Raw genomic sequence first — 16,624 nt, 5'->3', positions numbered from 1 at the left:
TGTTTTGTCTATTGGGTTTAATTCTGTTAAGTTCAATTTTTTAAGTATTCAAGGTCAAACAAGAATTAATTTTATGTATGAATCATAACTACAATCGTATCGATTATTCTCTCAGTTAAACGTTTAAAATATTAAAAGTAGTCTTTAATTCAATGCTCCGATTTAATCAGAAAATTATTATTTATAATGTCATGAATCACGATTAATCAACAAACTGTGGAAAGAGAATAAATGGAAGCAGTTGAACTATTACTAATAGTTCATAATTAATGTTTGGAGCTAAACGCTGGCCGCCGTAAGAAAGTATGCAAATAGTTAAAATATTAATTACGTACAAAGTTGAAGAAATAATAACTCTTATAAATTTATGAGTGATTATTGTTAGTTTGATCTTCGTCTATTATTAAAATATTTATAAAGAGATCACCTTTCATCAATTTTGTTGATGCATTAAAACATCTTGCTTTTGTTGGACGTAGAAGATATTAAATATTGTATTAAAAGTTTACCACACAGAAACATATTTTCCAACAAATTAAATTTCCCATAATGTTTTACTTGAAGTACAATATCTTAAGTAATTGACTGATTTAACTTAGTCACATGACTTTTTGACGTAAAATTTCTCGAGAAGTGTCTTAAACTGATTGTTTTGAAATAGGTGTTTATAAGATGCCAGTAGAGACAATATTTCAAGATATTAGAAACTCTCAGGAAATATTTAGAAATTGAAAGCAAATGTTCTCTTTTGATTTTAAGAATGTTGAATTAAACTATTCAATAATTTGAACTTTGAACACTAGTTCCTTTCTTTGCATTGACAGAGTGTAGTAAAGTCTTTTCAGATATACTATGTTCGTATCCTGCTTGAAACAGAATTAAAATAATAATTTTACGACAAAATTGGTTATGAATAAAAAACATCTTTATTATCGATTATCAAATCAACAACAAAGAAACTTTTCTCCCACTGAATGAAATAAAATCGTGATATCATTACGTAAATGGAGGAAAAATTGCTGTTGCGTTGGTTGCATTTTCTTAGCGAAAAAGCTTGGATTTTTATAAAAAACAACAACAACAAAAACAGAAACGATACAAAATCGATCCATCGATCTCAATTACACGATCCAACGTAAAATTCAATTATGCTCGCACAATGATTTCATCGCCCCCTTCTGCTGTTACCGGCAAAGGCTAAAGCAACCACATTACGTTCTGTATCTTTATGTTAAGAGACACACATGGGTGAGAACGGAACTGCACAGACTCAAATCTCAGACCCACTTTGTTCTTTATATACTTATGTAGATGCCTCTTGGGTATAAGGTTTCAATCGGTAAAACGAGGGGCATTGCATTGGCTGAAAATATTTGAATTGATCTCATTTAAAATGTATACAAACCTATAAGAAACTTTAATCCCATATTATAGGCGAACGTTACGATTTCGTTATCACGGCTGATCAACCCGTCGGAGCTTATTGGATTCAGCTTAGAGGCTTAGGCGAATGCGGTATACGTCGGGTGCAACAATTGGCCATTCTGAGGTATGCTCGAGGTCCATATCAACCTGCGTCAGCGGCACCAACTTACGATGTTGGTATTCCACAGGGTGTGGTGAGTACTATTTGCTATTTGTGTGTTGTATTTTTTGTACTTTCCGTGGGTGAGCTCTGCAGGAGCTACGAATCAGTCGATTTCAATAAACATTTAAAATGTGACTTTGAAATTTTGTATCTCAAATAAAATAAAAATAGTATAATGTGGTAAGTTACTTTAACTCTGTCCGCGGAGGGAAAGAATAAAGCTGTAAATAACGAATTTATGTTGTCGTTGTTGTTCCAAATGGAATAACACGTTATATAAATGTTTTTTTGGTGTATATAGTTATTTTATTACTATTTGTTATAATTTTTTTTATTGCATTTTTATTATATAATTTATGCAACAATTGCAAATGCTTTTATGTTATGAGTGTTATGCGAAGTTCGTGATTGTCTGTAAATATTTGTAGATAGCGGATTCATAATTAAATTTCTATTGCTATAATGTTTTAATTTATAGAGCTGTTATTACAAAAATTGTACAAATATAAATATATATACATAGGCAGTTCAATTTAATTTATATTTAAAAAAGCGACCAAAGAACTTTCAACTTACTTGTGGCCAACCTATAAATGTGTTAAATTATTTCACTTAAATTGAGCCAATCATTTTTGATTTCATTACAAATTATGAAAATTCAATTTCATTTTATTATTAAATTTTATCAAAATCCCAATTGTATATATTATTGTGTGACTTATTCAGCTTTTCGTTTCATGCTTAAAATACATGAATACAAATCTTGCTCTTATAAGAAAAACCTAAAAGTATTTCGAAAATATTTCATTCCCAGTTTAGTTCTATCTTTAAACATACATTTTTATAGCCCGATTTTGTCTTTATTTTTCTAATTCTCTTCCCTATACCAAATTGATTTTGATTAATCCAAATGAACTGATTATTCAATCAGATTTTCACCATTGAAGCAGGTTTTTATATGTTTAGGGTTTTAGTTCTATAAAAAATGAATTCCAGCAAATTATATATTATTTTATTTTAGTTACAAAACTGTAGAATAAAATTAGAAGCGATTATATATGTATCTATGAATATATAGTTTTAGATATAAATTTATGGATTATTTAAATTTTTCATTGTACAAATATTATAGGTATTTTTATATGTAAATATATTTTAATTTAAAAATTAAAATTTTACACCCTTCCTTGTAAATTAATTCAAATATTTTTTTTCTTTTTCCCAAAAACATCGGATAAATTGTATACAAAAAACACAATGTAAATTTACACAACACTAAACAAAATATATTTACTTGAATATATTAAATATACTTGTGTAATGTGTGTACATAAAATACAATATATACCAACCCGGTTAAATGGCCCCCCAAAACTAAATATCCAACACCCCTTAAATATCCGAACCGAACTAACAACCCGAAAAGGTAATGAATCCATTGGACGCTCAATGTAACCGAGTTCGCGATGATGCTGTTTGTGTAAGTCAACTTAAGAATGCACAAGAAATCGATCGGGGAATCCTGGATCCAAAGCCAGATGTCAAAATTTTCCTACCATTCCGATTCTATCTTTATACTCCTGAAGAATTGTTCCAGCCTAACACCTATAATAGGTTTTTGGGTAACTTTTTGGAAATTATATAACTGGTAATTAGTTTATCACAAAATAATCAAATTTCTATTTTTAAAGTTGCCCCTACTGGAGATCATGTCATCTCGTTGATCGATGAAATCTCCTATTTGTCGGCTCCAGCGCCTCTTACATCACAGTTTGACGACATCACCCCCGAGCAATTTTGTAACGGAGACAATCGTCCAGCGGACTGTGAAGCCAATTGCATGTGCACCCACAAAATCGATATTCCTCTAAATGCTGTCGTTGAAGTTGTTGTAGTTGATGAAGGTAAGTGAGCTTTAAATTTCCAGCCAATAAAAATAAATTGTTAAACGATGTGAGGGCGGGCCGCTGTGCTATGACGGCTATAAAGCATACATTTGTTCTCCTTAGCCTACACATGCTGAATTAATAGTGTTCACTATTATTGAGTTCCTATTAAATGTGATATTAATATAATTAATAGACATTATAGGAAATTACTCAAAACGTTTGGGCTTACATTTTTAGAGGAAGTATTTACCTACTTTTCACCTAAGCAAGACAAGATAAATAATGTTATAAAATTTGATTTTTATCTTTAAAAGACTGTTACTGGTAACTTTCAGAAAAAAAAACGCTTATATGACATATTGTCAATTGAAAGAATATATTTATTTAATTTTATTTATTTTGAATTACCTTTTAATACAAATTAATTTAAAAGGTTTTAATGTAAATAAACGTTTTAAATGAAATCGTTAATGGGCCTTAACTATTTTTTAAGTACTATTAGTTTTGTTTAGTATACATTGGCGCAAAATTTTAAACAATTCCATTTTTAGCATTTTACTAAGCTTACCTAATTTTAAACGATTTTAACATCTCTCTACCTCTTAACAATTTGCTGAAGTTAAAATCACTGAATGGCTTCTTTAAAGCGGATTGCTCATTTTATAAGGGACGTCCGGCCCGGAGTGTACACCAATGAATTTGGTATCTAACTAACTCATGGGAGATCCGAGATATTTGAGATTGAAGTTAGAAATGTCCAACCATTAAAAATCAGCACTTTTTCGACATAAATGCTAACATCTTTGGATACAGAAAAGTTAGAAAAATCAAAAAGGTATTAAAATAAAGGTGTCAAAAATATCTTTTAAATGCAACTAAAATTACGTTTCTATGATTTATATATTTTGTTTTATTTTAAATCAAACCTTTGAATAACAGCATTTTTTAGGCAAACTTTTGTACAATAATATCTTTTAAAATTCAATGATGATATTAATTTTTTTTCGCACCAATAAGTGGCTTAGTTTACAACCTTTATTTTCATATATAATTGTTTAGGGTTTCTTTAACAATTTATTCATTTTGACAATAATAATTCAAAAATATGCTCCTAAAATACAAAAAAAATCTTATACCCAATAATTATAAACTAAATAATAATTCAAAGAAAAATAAACAAGCAATTGGTTTGGAAAAACGTAATTCTAGTCTGAATCATAGGTCACTAAAAGGTTGTTTAAAAATTGAGAAGGGGGTCTTAAATTACTCTCATAACTTGCCATACGCATACCTGTCTTCGATTTCCCACACCTGAGCTAGGTTCGTTTCTTTGCACTTGGGAACTATTTACGTTACTTGGATTTTCATTAAAAGTTAAATCGTAATCCATTTTTGTCAAAAAACATATTTTAAGAAGAAATCACATCAAAAAACCAAATAAAAACTGCATCAAACCAAAAAAAAAATAAAGGAAAAAAACTTATTGACAGATATTTAATAGCGTGAGTGGTTAACTTTTTCCTGTATGTTAAACTTATACCGCTCACATGCTACTCTTCTAACATTATAGTGTTAGGTATAAGATTTTGTTTTGTATTTTAGGAGCATATTTTTGAATTATTAGTTTCAAAATGAATAAATTGTTGAGAAACACCTTTATTTTAACACCTTTTTGATTTTCCTAGCTTTTCTATATCCAAAGATATTAGCATTTATGTCGAAAAAGTGCTGATTTTTAATGGTTGGACATTTCGAACTTCAATCTCAAATATCTTGGATCTCCCATGAGTTATCGACAAAATATTTTTGCAGATATATCCTGCTTAGAACAACCTTTAATTTGATACCAAATTCATTGGTGTACACTCCGGGCCGAAAATGAGCATACCCCTTTGCTAAATCCATATGACATCTGTACAGTAATTATTATAAGATCTGTGGATGGAATTGTCCAGTCATAGCGTATTTGCCATTGTTTATTTTCACGAACTGTCACTTTTTATACATGTTTAGATGCTTGTTTTGTAATGAAAGACATAAAGCAATCTACTAGTTTTCAAAACGAAAAACAAAGTTTTTTTTAATGGACAAACATTTTTATTTGCATTTTATTCTTAAAGAACAAATATTAGAGCATAAAACATTATTTCATTAATTTTATAGTTCAACAACCAAACTTGAGTCATCCCTTCCATTTGCACGGATACGGATTCAATGTTATTGGTATTGGTCGTTCACCCGATAGTAACGTTAAAAAGATCAATTTGAAACATGCCCTGGATTTGGACAGACGTGGTCTCTTGCATCGACAGTATAATTTACCTCCAATCAAGGACACAATCGCTGTCCCCAACAATGGTTACGTAGTTTTAAGGTTTAGAGCTGATAACCCTGGTAAGTAGAGAAATACTTTAATGATAATGAGAAAATACGAAAGCAAAACTCTATAAATTCTTTAGGATTTTGGTTATTCCATTGTCATTTCTTATTCCACATTGTCATTGGAATGAATCTGATTCTTCAAGTTGGTACGAACGCCGATTTGCCACCAGTTCCTCCAGGTTTTCCGAGATGTGGTGACCATTTGCCGCCAATACCTATTAATTAATTTTAAATCTTTATTTGTAAAAAGAAAACACAGACTACCATCTATCACCTCTCTTATCCCAATACTACTCGTACACACTACAAAATCGCTTTAGACTGTTAATACAAAAACACAAAAATGGTGAACTTTAAGTCTTATGACATAGTTTAATTTTGAATTTTCAGTTTTTATTTTTGTTTATCGTAACTTTATTGTTGTACCTATAACGAAGCCATGTGCATTGTGCAGCAGTCATATCAAATAGACTATGAAAATTACAAATTTAATATCATTTGTGCATTTAAATAGAAAAATCTCTATTAACTAACGCGATACCTAAACTTCCAGACTATACACATTATATTCTATTCTTCACCGCATAAAATTTATTTGTTCACTCATAATTTTCCATTTCAATTCAAACTGAATATTTCCTTTTCATTTTTTTTAATTTTGTAAATTTCGTAGAACGACATATAATAATTAAAAAATAGTAAACAAAGAAAAAGTCTTGCCTTAGATGAATCTTCTGACATTGGACGTAACTATTCTTTTGATTTATCTTTACTTCAAAATTTTAAAATCTTCTTTAAAAAACAAATTCTTTTAATACGCTATTAAAACTTCATTTAAAAAATGTATCATCATTATTAAAAAAAAATCACCTACGTCCGATGTTTAGTTAAATTAAGCTTTTGTACAGAATTTTTATTTTTATTTTAGCTTTACAAACAGTTAAAAAAGTAAATAATTTAGTATTCTTCTTCACACGTAATGGTTCTAAAAAAGAAGCACTGTATCAAAATACCTATGTATAGTACTTTTCTGAAATGACACACATTTTATTTTATGGAACGACAAGAATTTACATATAAATCAGTTCTGATAATTTTAATTGTAATATAATATGCCTTAATTATTTACAGTTATACACACATATTTATGTAGAATAATTATATTGTAAAAAATCTTTCTTTTTTGTGTTTTTCCTTGTAATTAATTCTGTTTACATTGAAATTTGTGTAAAAAGAAGGATAATACAAGATACAACGTAAACGAAGACACTCCCAAATGTGCCTGAGTGGTAGAGTTAAGTTTAAAACATAAAAGTTAATATTATTTAAAAAAAAAATTAAAAAAAAGTTAACAAAAACTTTAAAGTAAAAGTGTTCAGACATATATACATAAAAAAAATGCTTTATTTTGTTTCTTAATGTTTAAAAATTTATAAATAAAAATATTATATTGTATAAAATATTTTTTATTGGATGGGTTTTACTTTTGTTTGTTATTTTAATTAATACAATTTATCTAACAATAAATGTTCGCAAAGATTTTTTCCTGTACAGCAAACCACAACCCCTAAAAAAATGTGTACAAAAAACAAGATGTGTACATGTACATAGTTTGTATGAAACACCCTTGTGATGGTTCAAAATTGAGTAAGTGTTTGTGTTTTATTAACTATTTTAAGTTAAACAATTTCTATTGTTTTCGAGCAGTTTCATCATAAATGTATAATAAATTAAAACCATTCTTTTGATATTTTTAAGTTAAACTGTAATTTTTTATCTTAGGTTATGAATCCATTAGATGCGATATGCGATCGGAAGCGCGTTGATGCCGTTTGTGTGACACAATTGGAAAACTCAAACCAGGTGGATAAGGGAGCCTTGGTAGATCGGCCGGATGTGAAAATCTTTCTTCCTTTCCGATTTTATGAATACACACCACGTGAGCTTTTCGTGGCTAATACTTACAACAAGTACCTTGGTAAAATTCGTCACTTATGAATTATTTGAAGATTGTTGATTAACTTTTTCCAAATTTCAAGTCGCACCTGGAGCTGATCATCTGATTTCATTGATCGACGAGATATCTTACATGTCTCCTCCGTCGCCGATGCTTTCACAATTTGAAGATATACCCTCGGAGTACTTCTGCAACGGCGATAATCGACCCCCGAATTGTGCCCAGAATTGTATGTGCACCCATATGATTGATATTCCACTTGGTGCCATTGTCGAGGTTGTGGTAGTCGATGAAGTTCAGCAGACAAATCTAAGTCATCCCTTCCATCTGCATGGGACATCATATTATGTCGTTGGCATGGGTCGATCCCCTGATACAAGTGTCAAGAAAATAAACCTCAAGCATGCTCTAGACTTAGATCGACGAGGCATGCTGAAGAGAGATTTCGACAAGCCAGCTCTAAAGGATACAGTAGCAGTGCCAAATAATGGATACGCAGTTCTTCGATTTCGTGCCGATAATCCTGGCTATTGGTTGTTCCATTGCCATTTTCAGTTTCACATTTTGATCGGAATGAATCTTGTGATTCACATTGGCACACGAAAGGATCTGCCACCTGTGCCACCGAATTTCCCTCGCTGCGGGAACTTTATGCCACCAATAAATCACTATTAGAATTTCTGCAAACAAAACACACTATGTATTTCCTTGTAAATTATGCCAAATTGTAAAACTATTCTCATTTGCATTTTATATGTATATTCCTTTTAACGCAGTTATTACAATAATTTTTGATGCAATTTTTCTGAAGTGTTCATTATTTTTTCTATAAGTAGGTAAATTTAAAATTTGTTATTTTTCCCTTTTGTATTCCGAAAACAAATAATAAAATGCCATTTTATTACTATTTATTATTAGCTAAGTACCAATAAATGGCAACAAATCATGTATCACAATCTTTTAGAGTAAGAAAATTGTATTTAAGTGTATAAGCTAAAAATAAAAAAACATGAAAATTAAATACGAGTTCGACTAATTTATGTGATTTGGAATTATGGAAGAAGCTTTTGTGTTTTAAGGACACTTCTTTGGGACAACAATGTTATGTTTCAGATTTTTGGAAGTTTTAACCACAATTGTAGGAAAATAATATCAAGTTCTGATATTCATGACAATTAGAGAATCCGATTAATAAGTTTCGAAGGAATTCAGGCCAATGTTTAAACTGCTTGAATATGAATTTTGACATTTCAATAGTATAAATGTCAAAATTCATTTTTAATTCCTCCGCTGGCTATTATTCAAATTTTATAATAGGTATTTAGGTTCAGTTAACGCTATTTAAAACCGGTTATACCGATCATTACCCGTGTTTTGTTGGAAGATCTATCCATAGTATAGTAGGATTTTACACGAATAACAAGCGCAATATCCATAGTATGAATAAAACCGATAAAAGTTAGAGTGGAATCGTACTAGGGATGGGTTTTTGACATTTATACGAGTCTCGAATGGATCTTATGTGATTTCGTTCTCAAATGTTGGTACGATTGATATTGCATTTTTATATCGATGATAGAATCATTTGTGCTTTCTATTTGGGGAAAAAATCAATCTATTACTAATGATATTATTTAGTTTTGTTAATGAAAATTGACTAACTGGGCTTATTTTGCAAGAGAAATCAATAGAAAAGATATTTATGTTTTGCTATGATTCCACAAAAGGTTTATCTTAGTTTAGATTAAATAAATCTTTTTGGTGTTTCCACCACACAAGAAGATTAAAAAATTATAGAGTTTGACAGCACTTTCTAAAATGCAAATAGTGTTTCGATGTGTGAAGTGCAAGTGAGATAGTTTGATTCGTGTTAAACAATGATAAACTGATTCAGCACCATATAAGAATACCTACTCCATGTCATTTTTTTTTTTGTAATTTGATTAAAACAAAACTATATTTTTTGTACACAAACATGCAAATCCACAAACCATAATGCATTATCTGTAGAACCAACTCTTCCATACAGGTTTTTCTTCACAAATTTCGACTCGACTGCGATACCCGACGGGATTTGAGTCGAATCAAGCTCATTTCAACTCGATTCAGGTATATGAAGAATTGAGACGAGCTTATTCTGACAGACCTTCTTTCAGTTGTAACAATTTTTAAATACAAAAATCTGGCTACTGTGGATCGTTTTGTTGGCAATTTCTCACTGTACTATATATGGAATTCCAAAAACACATACTTATTGAATATTAATTTCATTTTAAAAAAATATTCACAACTAAAATCAAGCATTTTTGATCATTGCAGTAATTTTTTGGAAAACGATATAACATCCGCAGTGAAATTACTGAAGATAAAAGTTAAAGTAAAATCCTGCAGTGGATACAGATTTGACACTTGTATTCTAGTATCGATTTTTTTTCATCAAATCTTTGCTACTTGCGTTGCTTGTGTGTTTTTTCAATGACCTGAAAAAAAAATAATGTAAAGACAAGCAAATTAAAAGCTTACTTCTCATTCCTGTCTTCAATGCTTCTTTGCATAAAATCATAAAATCGATCTTTGAATTCTCTGCGTGTGGTTGTAATGTTTTTCATAATTATTTATAATTTTGTATTAAAGACTAAGTTGTTCAATTATACAGAAAAAGTTTTAAGCTGAAATATATGTTTGTTATTTTGCAAAAAAATTTGTCAACAGAATATAGCGACCCCTTTTTTCAGTTCTTATATTCTTCTGAATATTTAAAATTATCTATTATTTTTAGTTTAAATTGGTTCAGCTCTAAACTTCATAACTTTCTTAATATCTGTTGAAGCTGGTAAGAAATTTTTAAGAACTGTCATAAATCAATTTTTTTTTTAAATCAGTTTTAAAAATGTGACCTCATTCGCAGCTAATACTTAATGCGCAAGGCACCTTATTTAAAGCATTCAAAAAACTATTCCTGTTACTTTCTGAATATTCAAAATTGTCTATTTTCTTAAGTTAAAATTGGTTCAGCTCTAAACTTTATAACTTTCTTAATATCTGTTGAAGCTGGTAAGAAATTTTTAAGAACTGTCATAAATCAATTTTTTATAAAATCAGTTTTAAAAATGTGACCTCATTCGCAGCTAATAGCTAATGTGCAAGGCACCTTAGTGAAAGTATCCAACATTCCGAAACTGTCATAATTTTGTTCTAACCAGGAACGGCATACTGCCAATGTCAAACAAATTTTTGACATATAACTTGGGCGAATTGAATTAACTTCAAAATAAACAAAAACATTCTACAGATTTAATAAATCTCATTTAATTTAAATTATCTAATTAAAGACATGTCCTCAAGTAAGATAAATATTCACAGTTTGCAGCAAAACATCGACAGCCTGCTGTCATCAACAGAAAATTCTCCCAAACGCCACAAAAAACGTAAGAAGCATCGCCATCGTCATCCGCCTGCAAGTGATGAAGAATGCATCGACGTGACCTCCGATATTCCAACTTCATCCATCCGGATTACATCTCGTGAACACACAGATAGACAACGAAATGTTCCCACCAGCTCCTCGTCCAAATTATCAGTCACACCGCCCTCAATTAAATCCGTTGCGCCTGTAAAGAAACGTAAAGGAAAAGGCAAAGAGAGTGGAACTTCGAGTGATGAGGAGCGCTGGCTTGATGCCATTGAGTCAGGCAAACTCGAGGAAGTCGATGATGAGTTGAAAAAAATCAAAGATCCCAAACTTATGACGGCTAGGCAAAGGGCCATGTATGAGCGTAGCACTGACAAAGAGCCCAGTCCTGGCGGAGAGGTTCTTATGTCATTGCCCACTGGCTACAAGGAGAAGGTGATGACTGCTGAAGCAATAGAAAAGGCTCTGCTCAAGTCACAAAAACGCAAGCAACTTGCCGATGAGAAACGAGAAAAGGACAAAAAGAAGACAATGGAACGTCTCCTGAAGAAGCAGGAGACCAAGCAGCGTTCGCAAGGAAAGAACAAAGCCGTAAAGACCCAGGAGCCCGTAATTACCTATCGGAACACTTACGAAGGCGCGACAGTAACAATGCCCGCAGATTTTGATTTCCCCCTGAAGCCACAACTAGCGAATGATCCTCCAAAGCCTATTCTCTGTGGAATCCCCGGATGCAGAAACCTCAAGGTGTACAATTGCTCGAAGACAAATCTGCCTCTTTGCAGCTTTGTTTGTTATAGAAAAAATGTAGAAGCTCTGAAGGAAATTATGTGCTGAAATGTTAAATGTTAAAATCCTTTGAAGAAATTGTACTCAATGAAAAATAAAATAATTTTGTATTTAAGAAATTTGGTAATTTATTGATTCTGCACAAAATTGTTGATTATTTCCTGCTGCTCCGATTCAATCATCTGCAGATGATGATATTCTGTTTTAAGGCGTTCTAGTTCAATTGATTTCTCAAGAATTTGGCTCTGTTAAGAAAATGTGATGAACACTCTAAAAAAACGTTAAGGGAAAAATGTAACCTGAAATATTTGTTGTTCTGCTTGTCTCTGCTTCGATATGGTTTTCAGTAGATTCTGGGTGCTTATTGCGCGAATTCGCTCCTTTTCTACGTCTTTTGAAAAATCATTGAATATTTTGTGAAAGTCCTTTGCATACCGTTCAAAATCTTGGAGCTCTATGAAGTGAACAAGAAAATGCTATTTTCATTGACGAACAAAAGTAGGGAAATAAATCTTACTCGTTGCAAATTCAAGACATTCTTCTCGAAGCTCGTTTGCTTCAGCTGTAATTTTTGGATCCTGGGCACGAAGACGATAGATATCATCAATGTAGAGACCAGCTTTTTGTAACTCTTCAACCATTTTTGGAAACTTTTATTTGAGTTTTATTTGTTTGCTACGGTTGCTAAGGACAACAAAATATGAGAACTTAATTTAGTTTTTTTTGAATTTTTAAGTACGCATGGGTTTTGTTTCTATAATGGAGTCAAGAACATCTAAAATTTGAATTCAATGCTTATTGAACGGGATTCATAGCATGAATCATTTCCATTTTTATCAATTATTTAGATGTTATAAGGAAAATATTTATGTGTTTCAACTTATCTCAAGTAACTGGCCGAAACAATGAATTTATCTTAAGTCCCGTGGAAAAATTGTATTGTAACGACTTGTTTAATTTGCTAAGAACCAATTCCCCAATAACTGCGCTTGTTAATATTATTTAATTCATGGTGCAGTCATTTTTACCCAAGTATACACATATCGGATTTTACAATTTGGTCATATCGCCTGCTGAACAATTTAGTTGCTTGCAATTTAAAGTTGCGTGGAGTTGCTCCAAATGACAGGGTTACTTCTAACAACTTTTATAATATTCGGGAATAGTTTATTTACAGTTTAATCCATATTTATTCAAACTCGCTTATTAATGTATGTAAACCAAATTTTGTATAAATGGATTTAATGTTGATAGCGTTAATTGTGTGCTAGTTTGTGTAGTTTGATTAAACTAGAACCCCAAAAACTGTATTTGGAACTCAACCCACTACCGCCAGCTCTTGCGTTATTTGCATATTTTGAGTAAAATTGTAACAATAAATTTTCGCTTTATTAGGTAAGGGAAATTTTCAATTGACTAGTTAATTAAAGTAGACAAATATAAACAAACATAAAAAATAAGGACTGCTAGTACATTTATACTCCCATAGAAGATCCCCTTAAAAAGATTCCATCTATTAAGATACACTTTCCCCCTTTGTATTGTTTAATGGCAAATTTAATAATTAATTTTAAAATGCCATCTCTTGTTTCTAGAAAAAAAACGGCTTTTTTCAACAACCTTAGAACATCTATTGTTATAAAGTTTGGCAAAATAAGCAAAATATCAAAAATCAAATACCAAAAGTTTCTCCATATTTCCGATGACGCTACAAAAGGAATAGATGACACCAACGCGAAGTGTGCCATTAGCAATCTATATCTATTATGTCAATGAGATGAACTCGATAATAGCTGGAGCCTCTAATGTTCTTTTTTTTTTAAATTGAAGCTTAAGTTGCTAACAACTTTGTTGCATAGAGTTTCTTTTATCGCATGTCTGCGACGGATTGCTTAGATTTAATCAAAAGTCAAAATATCTGACCTGAGAGTTAGATAATAACAAACAATTAAACCAACAAATGGCTTAGGACGCAGTTATGGCTTCCATTGAAATCAACGGGGACAAATATTTGACTGAATACTTTAGTGTTTGCTTTTAATAAGCCATGAAATTACATAATTATGGATTGGAAATGATTGAAATAAAAACTCAATTTATTGCACAACTGTTTTTCTATTTTCCTGACAGAAATTTATTTCTTAATGATTTAAGATATTAGTAGATATCCATTGGAACGTTCTCTGATTGTTGTCGAGGTTGTCAAGTCATTATAAGTAAAATGAAAATTACAAAAAATTGTATTGTTTATTGAGGGAATTGATAAAACAACCAATAGCAAACATTGAATTTGCCCGTGAAAAAGTCGGATTTTTTAAAAATATCGAGAAAACAATTTCAGTCCATGAATTTGATGTTTATTTAGCTCTGCTTGTCAAGTTGGCCAAGCAAATGTTTTCTGCAAATAGAATTTACTCATCTAAATCCTTAGTCAGGATTGATTTTATTGTTTCTTTCACTTGACATTTGAAAGTTTGAGAAGCATTGTTTGGATGCTATCTGTCAGTTGTCCGTTTACGTCCGAGAATTTTATTTCTTATGAAGAATACATAAAACCAGAAAAAAACTAAATAAATTTTAAATATTTACCAAATTATTGTGATAAATTGATTTCTTAAAGAAGAACAAACAAATCTAATATCACCGTTTTAATGGAATGATAATTGCATCAGCAGCAAATTGCTGAACCCCACTGAAAATACGGCTACAAAATTGAGGGCAGCAGCAGTGGGCCAATAGCTAGCGAAATGTCTGGCGACCAAAAAACCCTCCTCAAGGGTCACCCTTCGCAATATGTGAAATTGAATGTGGGAGGCCGTTTGTTCTACACGACCATTGGAACCCTCACTAAGCATGACACTATGCTGAGCGCGATGTTCAGTGGACGCATGGAAGTCCTCACAGATTCAGAAGGTAAAATTGGGTGCTGTATTAATTTGTAAATACAATACACGGCGACTGCGTGACTCATTTGGGTGTTAAATACTTATGCCATTTCGATAATTAAATTTCAATTCAGTTCCTAAAACTTGAATGCATCATTATATGAAAATTTCACACCTTAAAAATGTTGACCAACAACTCATTCACGTCTGCTTTGCAATCTTTTTCTGCTGGACAGGGTTGAGGATATATTTGCCTCTATGATTAGGAATCGATGCTCGAAGGACGGTTATCACGAATGCGTTCTACTTACAACATAACTAACTTAATTAAACTTCTTTTATAATTAAAGCTTCCAAAATTGTTTGTTTCTTTAAGGTTGGATACTTGTTGATCGATGTGGTTCCCATTTCGGAACAATTCTCAATTACCTTCGAGACGGAACAGTACCACTACCAGAATCGCACAAGGAAATAGCCGAACTCTTAGCCGAAGCTAAGTACTACTGCATAACCGACTTGGCCATGAGTTGTGAGCGTGCTCTGGTGAGCAACCAAGAGCCCAAGCCCATCTGTCGTATTCCACTGATAACTTCCCAAAAGGAGGAACAACTCTTGATAAGTTCATCGGCGAAGCCAGTTGTCATACTCCTGGTCAATCGCCACAACAACAAATATTCCTACACAAGCACTTCGGATGATAATTTGCTCAAAAATATCGAACTCTTTGACAAGCTGTCTCTGCGCTTCAGTGTTCGCATCCTCTTCATCAAGGACGTCATTGGGTCGAGCGAAATTTGTTGTTGGTCATTCTATGGCCATGGCAAAAAAGTGGCTGAAGTTTGCTGCACATCGATCGTCTATGCCACAGATCGAAAGCACACGAAAGTCGAGTTCCCCGAGGCCCGCATCTATGAAGAAACCCTGCAGGTACTGCTCTATGAAAACCGCAACGCCCCTGATCAAGAATTATTACAGGCGACGTCATCGGTTCGCGGTGGAGTCGGTGGCTCTGGCATGCAACAGTACACCAGTGACGAGGAAGAAGAACGCACTCATTTGGCTCGGCTGCGTTCGAATAAGCGCAATAATCCAACATGATTTGCGAATCAGCTTAATGTGGGGCTGCATGCGAAGTCGAAACAGTCCCCACCACCAAACTGAACAAACTGCACGACCGGTGGCTAAATACTGCCAAAGAAAAAAAAAAAACAATTAATTAAATCAATCAATAATTTGCAGTTTTGTGACAAAACAGGTTATTTACTATAATTGAAGAGAATCAACGAAAGCCACTTTCAAAGTTTCAAATGCTTTTGATAAGAATTCACTCTCCTGACCACCGCCCCCACCCAATTCCGACACAATGACCTACATTCGAAATTACTATTTATTTATAATTTTCTTTATTCTTTTTCTAATCTCAGTATTTCACTTGGTTATTTTTGTTTAGATTTAAAAGAAAAATAAGAAGAGTTATCTTATTGGGAATGAATAAGAAGAAACAAACTGACTGAAATCTGGATAATGATTGTGTTTAATTTGTCATTCTTTTGTTATCTTTAGGTTTTAATTTTATTCAGTTCACGTGATGTATTAAAATTTGCATTATAAACAAAACAAAATAACAACACCTAACCTTTAAAATGTGTGTTTACTACGGATTTATCTTAAACTGTTAAATTATTTTTTTATTGTAATAAATGTACGAGTATTATATTCAAA

The 16,624-nt window shown here is 31.9% G+C and overlaps 4 protein-coding genes across 4 annotated transcripts in view; 3 read left to right on the top strand and 1 right to left on the bottom strand.

The window, feature by feature from the left end:
• Window positions 1-7,328, top strand: part of LOC129949680 (uncharacterized) — a 43,896-nt gene extending 36,568 nt beyond the window's left edge. Inside the window, exons 5-9 of the mRNA XM_056061272.1 lie at window positions 1,435-1,619; window positions 3,015-3,210; window positions 3,280-3,492; window positions 5,641-5,871; window positions 5,937-7,328. Of these exons, the coding sequence (XP_055917247.1) occupies window positions 1,435-1,619; window positions 3,015-3,210; window positions 3,280-3,492; window positions 5,641-5,871; window positions 5,937-6,085 (974 nt within the window). The 3' untranslated portion in view covers window positions 6,086-7,328. The remainder of the gene's footprint in view (window positions 1-1,434; window positions 1,620-3,014; window positions 3,211-3,279; window positions 3,493-5,640; window positions 5,872-5,936) is intronic.
• Window positions 7,329-11,069: 3,741 nt separating this feature from the next.
• LOC129949797 (INO80 complex subunit B) lies at window positions 11,070-12,136 on the top strand. Its single transcript, XM_056061445.1, has one exon. It carries the CDS (start codon window positions 11,151-11,153, stop codon window positions 12,063-12,065), a length of 915 nt encoding a protein of 304 aa, XP_055917420.1. The 5' UTR covers window positions 11,070-11,150; the 3' UTR covers window positions 12,066-12,136.
• On the bottom strand, window positions 12,120-12,957 carry LOC129949798 (intraflagellar transport protein 20 homolog). Its single transcript, XM_056061446.1, has 3 exons — window positions 12,535-12,957; window positions 12,317-12,471; window positions 12,120-12,262 (listed from the first exon to the last, which is right to left on the bottom strand). The coding sequence occupies exons 1-3, from the start codon at window positions 12,656-12,658 to the stop codon at window positions 12,146-12,148; spliced, it is 396 nt and encodes a 131-aa protein (XP_055917421.1). The 5' UTR covers window positions 12,659-12,957; the 3' UTR covers window positions 12,120-12,145.
• A 1,548-nt stretch (window positions 12,958-14,505) lies between these two features.
• Window positions 14,506-16,624, top strand: LOC129951911 (BTB/POZ domain-containing adapter for CUL3-mediated RhoA degradation protein 3). The gene is made up of 2 exons (XM_056064269.1): window positions 14,506-14,930; window positions 15,279-16,624. Exons 1-2 carry the CDS (start codon window positions 14,765-14,767, stop codon window positions 15,998-16,000), a joined length of 888 nt encoding a protein of 295 aa, XP_055920244.1. The 5' UTR covers window positions 14,506-14,764; the 3' UTR covers window positions 16,001-16,624.

This window comes from Eupeodes corollae, chromosome 3 (genome assembly GCF_945859685.1).
Source record: "Eupeodes corollae chromosome 3, idEupCoro1.1, whole genome shotgun sequence".
NCBI classification, from domain to species: Eukaryota; Metazoa; Arthropoda; class Insecta; order Diptera; family Syrphidae; genus Eupeodes; species Eupeodes corollae.
This window is presented reverse-complemented; position numbering and strand designations above follow the sequence as displayed.